The 8,767-nt window shown below is 33.1% G+C and overlaps 1 protein-coding gene across 1 annotated transcript in view; it reads right to left on the bottom strand.

Annotated features, from left to right (window-relative positions):
• Positions 1-4,128: 4,128 nt before the first annotated feature.
• Positions 4,129-8,767, bottom strand: part of LOC148949943 (uncharacterized) — a 120,682-nt gene continuing 116,043 nt past the window's right edge. The window contains exon 3 of the mRNA XM_089091748.1: positions 4,129-4,517. Within this exon, the coding sequence (XP_088947874.1) occupies positions 4,243-4,517 (275 nt within the window). The 3' untranslated portion in view covers positions 4,129-4,242. The remainder of the gene's footprint in view (positions 4,518-8,767) is intronic.

Here is an 8,767-nt window from a genome sequence, read left to right as displayed (position 1 = left end):
ATTCGTTATTATTTTTGCGTGCCAGAGTCTGGCTGTGTTTTACTATTCATTCCATTCTAACAGTTCCATTAGAAAATTTGAGGCAACTTTTGGTCAAGGACAAAATCTATTTCAATCATTATTTCTACTTCTGTGAAATATCTTTAGATCTTATGACAAATCTATAAGCAAATGAGAAAACACTGAATACAGGGGAATTTTATCTCTAGAAATTTAGTATCCATCTCGTGCCGTTTGGCAGAAGAAAAGCGTATTGGCCATAAATTGTTTTAGTAGTGCCATATGAGATACATTCTAGAAATTTGTTTTTTCACCTCTATCGTACTTTTTATAAAATTTATGGGATTAATTTATGTAGACAGAGATAAACTTCTGTCTAGACGCAAACATTAAACCACAAACAAAACAAAAATGATCTATTTTGAACAAAAAATTTACTTTCCGTTCATTTGTTTCCGGCAACAAGTTATAGGTCGTTACCAGGAAAAACAGTTACAAATATTAGTCATTCCTGATTGTATAAAAATTAGTAGCTTACACAAGTTATTCTGTTAGTAATGCTAAGATATAAGGTTTACTCCTCAGCCGCTATACTTTGTCCCATGCGAGTTTAGTAATGCTGAACTTGTCAGGGACAAGCAATAGTTTTCGAGAAGTAAACCTTATATCCAAGCAAGGCTGTATTCGCACCTTTCAATAAAAATCCAAAACAGCGATTTCTACATGCCCGATTTCGATGCCCTTACTTCAATATTTTTCACTAGCCTTTTTATAGTAACAAAATTTAATCTAAAAATATAGGCAATAAAGCAACAATTACGTGCAAGGGTCTTTTGGTGGCCTTAACTTTGGAAAAAATATAGCTTTTGAAGCTTTAAATTTACTACTTATAAAATGATTTAATGGTAATGTTATGGTAAACATAGTCAGACACATTGGTCGTGCAAGTTTTTGCAAACTGTTATATTAAATAGTGTGTATAAAGGCAGTTTTTTTGACACAGTTAAATCATTCTTCAGAATAATATTTATAGCAGTCACAAAAAGAACGTAAGGATTAACCTGTCTTTAGTTCCTTTAATTTATGGCATCTTGGTTACATGCCCCCTCTCCCAATGTGTTTAAAAATCATCTGCACCCTTTGACTTTTAATTCCAATTGAAGGTGGGCATCCTTTTGATGTTTTTGCTCAAATACTGAGAGCTTTCTTTTGTCTTCATGCCCTATCTTACATAAATCATTAAATAAATAGACCCATAAACAAAGTCAAGTTCAAAGTAGTAAAAATTAAAAAAAGTTAAAACTTTCAATGTTTTACATTACAGTGCGTTTAGGAGTGAGCTCATTTAGAAGGGGCTTTCTTACTATGATCGATGGACGGAAAAATGTCCGCCAGTCACTCCTAAATTAACTTTAGATTACTTTGAGCAGTTTTTGACCGATCAAAAAACCCAAACTAAATCAGGAGTGAATAGTTGAGAATTGTTGGAACAAGAAAAGTTGAGTTAACTCTTATCAAATCTTCTATGTCAGGGAGTTGGTCTGAATAAGTGACTTATTGACATAAAACATTTTAAACATTCCATATGTATAGAGTGTAATTAGTGAAATTTAATAAGGTTGAATATAAAAATAATCAATGTATTATTTTAGTTTATGTAAAAAGAATTTATTTATATAATTGTAATCTCACCGCATTTTTTTTCTTTCTGTTTCTATTTTAACTGTCGCCTCTGCTAACTTCTTCAAATTTAGATGTGAAACATTCCATACAGTACGTGGCGGAGAAAGTATTACTTGATACTTTTATGTCACTTGACAGGGTTGCTTCAGAGTAGATGAGAGCTACGTCTGTAGTCAAACCTTAATGATTAAAAGCTAAAAAAATTTTATAAACTTTATAGTCTAAATTGGCCATGCTGATCTCCGTTTCATGACCTTTCGGCCAGGAAATATGATGGGGGAAAGGGAGCCAGCCATTCTCTCCTTTCGAAAAAGTTTCCTGTTTTCCTTCCCTAGTTTTCTCCAAGTGCCCATTTAGAGCTGGGTCGACCCTTAGCAATTTTTGATCAATTAAAAACATTTGACCTTGAGTTACCGGTTTAGTAATGTTACTGTTGCAGTTTTACCAAAACGACTATGATGATCGTTAATATTGATCGTTCAGAGTGACCGTCTAAGTGCCCCCTCCTCCCGAATAGTTCTGAAGGTAGTCATTTTCTTTTCATATTCTACCTCGTGTTGTTTACTTTTTTCTATTCACATCAACCCATTAAGCTGCAAAAAGTTGTCTCTTACAAGTAAAGGATAAAGAATTCAACACGAAAAATTTTATTACTTATGTTATTTAACAATAAAGAATAATACCTCCTATATATAACTGCATACACTTGAAAATTGCGGTCTTCTTCCCTCAAATTTATCTAAGAGCCTTTCAAATATATTTAAAAAATTGAGATGAAATTACTTGCTGAAGCATCGACCCCCAGCCCACACTCTATCCTCTGGACTTGTCAAAAGGAATTTTTTCTAAAGGGATACAAAATCTTTGCGGAAAATTTAACACCGTTTTTAAATTATTGTCTACACTTAGTATGTTTTGATTTAGGATAGTCAAGTGGAGATGTTAAAGATCTTAGTGATTAACGGCTAATCAATCAGAAACTAATCCCTACAAGATTCCTAAATAACCGCGAGAAAAAAAATGCATCATGTCTTTATGTAATTGAGTATACCTGCCCTGTCTGGAATATCTATGGAATTATCAAACAGAATATAAATGGTTAAAAGAAAAACACCTAAGAACTCCCTTTTACGAAGGAAAGGGAGTTCTTACCTCCTTTACTTCCTTACCGCCTCTTACCTCCATTGTTCGTAGAGCCAATCTTGTCAACCCTCTGTAAAAGAGAACAATATATCGGCTTGTGTTTTATTAATAAGATTATCCATAACCCCTTAACATACTCCCGTTTTCCTATTAATTTTCCTAAGTAAAAATCTATTCCCTTTAATACCTGTCTTATTTATTTTTAAGTTCGTATTGATTATTTGATACAGAAAGTTAATATTGTTCTATTTTACCATAATACTTTTACGTGTTACATTGCATTATTATGTACATAATTTTTATGTAAAACATTTGATGCGCCAGTGTTATTCCACTTTAAATTTTATCTTTACTTGTTTCATACTTATTTTGGTTATTTTCCTAGTATTTAAGATTTTTTGACGTGGTGTATGATGTGAATTTAGGTCCCTAAGGTCGAGATACCCTTTTTGAAAATCAGATTTTTTTTTTTTTTTTTTTTTTTTCATGTGCCAAGTAAGGACTAGAGGGTACTGGTGGAAGTAAGGGTAAAAAAAAAACCTATTTAGGTTGAGATGCTTGACATAATGAAAGTTTGAGATGCCATTCAGTTTTGTATTTTTATTCAGTTACCGTTTCACCGTTACCTAGAAAGGGTCTTTTTCTTTTAGTTCTAGTGTTTGTTTTAAGGTTCGGTATTTATATTGTCCTTTGGACTTTTATCTTTATCTTTATTCTGTAGTGAGGACGGTCGAGTGGAGGTCTCGATCAAAATATTTGTATAGATGTCTTCTATAATTTACTGGCTGTTATTATCATCGCTTTCTGCTCTTCACGTGTTTTTTTTCATTTCGACTTCTTTTATTAAATTTGAAGTTCCACTTTCTATGTTTCCATTGGTGGATTTGACTTTGATTTGACCTTGTTTTTTTTTCTATCATCATTTCGTAAAGGAGTGCAAAAAACAGTGAATTTAGCTAAAAATTGGCAAAAAGAGCGTAATTCCTGTTTGTCAGGGCAAAAAGTGCACTGAGATGAAAAAGATTGCAAAACTACAAAAGTAAGCAAGTTGGAAACCCTTGCTGGATACTTGAATTATGCAGGTTTATCAAAATTTTGACAAGATTTTTTTTTGCAGAAACTACGTTTAAACTGGCGGCGGGGCAGACTGATCTGGGGGGAACGTGGGTCTGGTGGGGCAGCTCCTTCTGCCCCATAGCAGATTACACCCTTGATAATTTATAATGTGCTGCGATAATTTCTAACTAGAAACGATATAACTTTATTTTAAGTTTGCCAGGAATAAACTTTCACTTATGACATTTCTGTTGACCCAAGGCCCAGCGAACGGAGATTGAATAGACGAAGAGCTAGCGACTAATATACCAACTACATACTATTTTTCGTACAAAATATTTAATTATCAATATACAAAATCTACGTAGCACACGTCTGAGCTCTACTATTGGCCAAGGTCACTTGGAAAGAATTTAACACCCGCGTTTTGAATTTGTACATAATATAAATAATCAGACACTGACAAAGGACAAACAAAACGAAAACGACACTCCAAACAACTGCTTCTGATTCAGGCTCGTGATTTTCAATCACAATCTTCGTTTTCTCAGCACTTTCATTGTCAACTTCGTCAGAGTCAAGACTCTTGTCGTTGGGAACAATTAACTGGCCCTTTTCAATAAGAATATTCTCATCTGAAAAAACAAGAATCATTGGTTTATACAGTAAAATGTATAGTTGCACAGGATACAGTAAGAACATTCTCATATGAGAAAGGGCGTTAAAAAAACAATTTTATCTCTAAATGTACCAAAAGTAAGAAAAAAATAAAAACCTTTTCTCATTCCAACTACATATGTAAATTGAAATTGTTTAAAACTGAAAATTTTTCAACCTCAAAGTGAATGCGTTAGCGCGGGGGGGGGGGATCAAGCCAAAGGAAATCGTCCTAGGATTGTATAAAGTTTGTCAGTGCTATTTTATTTTTAGTCCAAAAAAGGCAAAAATTAATTTTTGGGGTAGTAGAGGAGATTTTATGTCATATCATATAATAATACCAACATTATTATTGTTGCGTATGAGAATTTTATGTTATTAAGGTATTATGTGTCTTATTATGTGTTTTTGTTATTGTTATCGTTCTTACAGTGCTATTATTATATTACGGTATTGCTGTTGTTTGGTATGTTTCCACTATGCTCGTAAGTCTTTGTTTGATCATTTTTGTTTTGTTTTTGCCATGGCCCAAAGATGCTTTTGTAGAAATAAACGGCTATCTCTATCTATCTATCAATAATTCATCCACAGTATGGACATTATACTAAAAAAAACGGAAGCAGCTCTATATAAAATAAATATCTACAATCTATTTTTTTGCGCCATGCATCTCTTTCTTCCAGTAGTATTAGCCTTTCATCCTTTCTGAGTTGAGCAGATCTGAAGAAAACAGACTTTTTGCTCGCAGTTTCAGAGGAATGCAAACAAGGTCCGAAAATCATCTGTTGCCCTCTTAAAACACTCAAGTCTTCACAAGTTTAAAATTAGGCATGATAAAAACAAGCTGAATATATTTTGAAAATTGTCGATTCTCATGATTGGTGCGCTTGAACTTTGTTAGAGGTAAACATGTTCTCTTCAGAAAATATAAAAATACTTGGAAAGGAAATCCTTATAAGAAATTCCCGCAAATGTACACAGTAGATTCCTTCCAAAATGAACACTTTCTGTAAATTTACTCTCTCTAATAAGGGACTTTTAGAAAATATTCGGAAATAAGTAGGCCTATTCTTTTCCACTTATTAAAAGGGTTCCATGCAAGTATAGATGAATTTGAGAGCTTGAAACACAATAAGTAATTACCAGCACATATTGAGTTAAAAGACTTGTTGTACGAAAAGAAAGGTGCCCAGCAAGAGGAATGGGGCAAAATAAATGGGACCAGAGTCTATAAGAGGTCCAACACACAATTTACAATGCAAAAATTTTAACTATACAATTTTTTTTTATTTTGTCTATCGTTGGAAAAGTTTTATTTCAGGCTTATTTGAAATTAATTTTTGTCACTAAATAGAAAATGAAAAAATATAACAAGTAGATGCATGCTATTTTTTACAATTGGCTTCTATAGTTCTTGCATAATTAGCCAGCATTTACTGTCCGAATGAAGCTGGAACAAATTTTGAAACTACATTATATGAGCAAGGTTTTATTTTAGACCTTCTTTTCTCATTTTCTGGAAAATAAATAGAAATGCAGTATAGTAAATTCACGGGCGGATCTAGAACAAAATCTTGGAGGTTCCAATACAAGAAGAGTGCCAATAAGCAAAATCTTGGGGTGGGGAGCCAATATGACGAGGGTGTCAACATTTGACCAAATTGACAAATTTAAAAATTTGTTTTAAAAAAAGAGTGAAAAAAAACAAAGAATGGGGGCACCAGAAAAAATCCTGGGGGAGCCCAGACACAACAAACTTATTACAATTGGTTCTTATAATCATTTTATATCTAGCCTGCCGGAATAAATTTAGAACTGCAGTCAGTGAAATTCTAGGGATCTATGAATCAAATGTTAGAGTTAAAATGTTTAATAAACTACAAAATTGTGCATTTATGTAATGAGTGGATGTGTTGACAAGATGAAATTCAATAGGGCTCAGCAGTCAAACAGTTTGAAAGTCTTTGTGCAGCAACAAGCGACTTGGAAACTGAGTTGCAGAAGGGCCAGGAAATTATTTTATAAAACCCTTTACTTCAGACCATTATTACCACGTGGAGTTGCTATATATTGTTTTTTTTTTTTGTTTTTTTTTTTTAATTCTTTAAAGAACAAGGAATTCTACTTCTAATAATCAGAGCTAATACTGTGACCTGTCACCTTTAGCTGTAATATTATTGCGAAAGAAAGGAAACAAGTTGATAGGCATGCAGAATGAAGAAATTTTCCCCAGGCCCAGTCTCAGAGCCTCTGCATGCTTTTTAAAACCAAGATAATTAAAAAAAAAAACACATTGATGAGTCAGAATGCAATTACTATTTCAGGCATCCTGTTATGTTTGTATAATTTAATATTGTCCTTCATTACTGGTTATTCAACATCACAAAAAGGTAAGAAAATTACTAATGACTAAATTTGGCGATAGAAACTCAGTCACAATTTATAAAAATAGAGGATTTGTTTCGGAAGACTTAATTCTAAGAAAATACTTAAGATATTATCTCACGCAAACGTAGATAATACCAAGATAGTGTGTTTTTAGGTTATTTCCTCTGTCTACCCAATAAATGTGCCTTTTATGTGTCCCTTTAAGGAAGCAATACATTTGTTAAATGAGTAGTATCAAAATGGGATCCCCCTTTTTCGAAGTCCCAGAGAAATATTTTAAAGATTTGGAAAATAAATTAATAAATACTTTGGAAGGAAAAAGAAACAATTAAATCAACTCTATCTTCAGTGTTAGTAGTAAGGCATCTGGTACCACTGAATACACATGTACTTTCACAAGCCTGAGGCTTGGATATGAAGGCAGTTTAGCCGGTACATTGGCTTACCACTGGCCAGTCACCTATTACTACGAACGGTATAATAGGCACCATTGAATACACATTTACTTTGACAAGCCTGAGGCATGGATATATGTGTAGTTTAACCGGTACATTGCCTTACCAGGGCCAGTCACCTATTACAATGAACTGTACTTGCCTTGGCAGACGGGTTTTTTAATATGACACTAATTTTTTTGTGTGTCAATCGGTTAGAGAAAGCTGACGGTTAGTCCATATGATGACTTGATTAGTCAGTTTTTTTAAAAACTTGGCAAGTTATAGTGTACTCAAGCAAATACCCTATATAATGTCCATACAGTACATTCCAATTTTTATTATGTTTTATGACATTGTTTATAGTACACTATATACTATTAACTTTGAAAACAATGGATTCGTTAATTTTCAATATTAGTACAATTTTCATTCTTTTATTTCACCAAAAAAAAATTTACAGAAAAATGTTTTGCTAGTAAATTAAAAATTCAGATGGACTTAGCCCCCCTCCCCTCCAACAAAACAAGATCTTAAGAATATGACGAATATATTCGATAGAAACGGCAAAGCACACTTTTTCCTATTATGTAAATAAAATCTCTCCTCCACAGCTATGTTTACAAGTTTTAATTGTTTTGAAAGACAGTTCTTTATCATTCAGAAACAAGCTTTTTTAAAACATGCTTTATTTTTCTGGTTTGAATGAAAAGCTTGCATGTTACAAAGAGAGTGATAGTTTTGGAAGTCAAATTTCACAGGCTCTTGCTATAAACGGGGTTTGTCTAATTCCGATGTCGCGGCGGATGACTTAGGGAATAAATTAGTGTGGGAGGGGGCCTAGTTGCCCTCCATTTTTTTTGTCACTTAAAAAGGACACTATAACTTTTAATTTCCGTTCGAATGAACCCTCCCGGGGTATTCTAGGACTCTTGGGTCAATACTTTCACCCCAAAGAAAAAAAAACAACAAAAAAAATAACAAGTAGGCCTAAACATGCATCCGTGATCTATTTTTTGTCAAAAAATACGAAATTATACAGTTTTGCATATAGGATCTTTTAACTTCAATAGTAGTGTTTCCTGATTTGCTAAATCTGATGGTGTGATTTTCATTAAAGTTCTATGAGTTTTAGAGGGTGTTTCCCCCTTTTTTCGAAAACAAGACAAATTTTTCTCTGGCGCGTAACTTCTAGTTGAAACTCTGCATAAATATCTTCATTTTTAGCCTAATTGCGAAGGTACTAAAGGAACATTGAACATTTTTCTTATTTTGTGTGTTTTCTGCAAGAAAATAGCTGGTCTTTAGCAAACTTAGCCATATCTAGTTGAAACTCTACATACATATTTTAATTGTGATCCGAAGCGTTTAGTTACTAAAGGAAAATTTAACTTTTTTTCTGATTG

The sequence above is a fragment of the Artemia sp. Qi Xiang Cuo genome, chromosome 7, assembly GCF_049724085.1.
Source record: "Artemia sp. Qi Xiang Cuo chromosome 7, ASM4972408v1, whole genome shotgun sequence".
Taxonomy (NCBI): domain Eukaryota; kingdom Metazoa; phylum Arthropoda; class Branchiopoda; order Anostraca; family Artemiidae; genus Artemia; species Artemia sp. Qi Xiang Cuo.
This window is presented reverse-complemented; position numbering and strand designations above follow the sequence as displayed.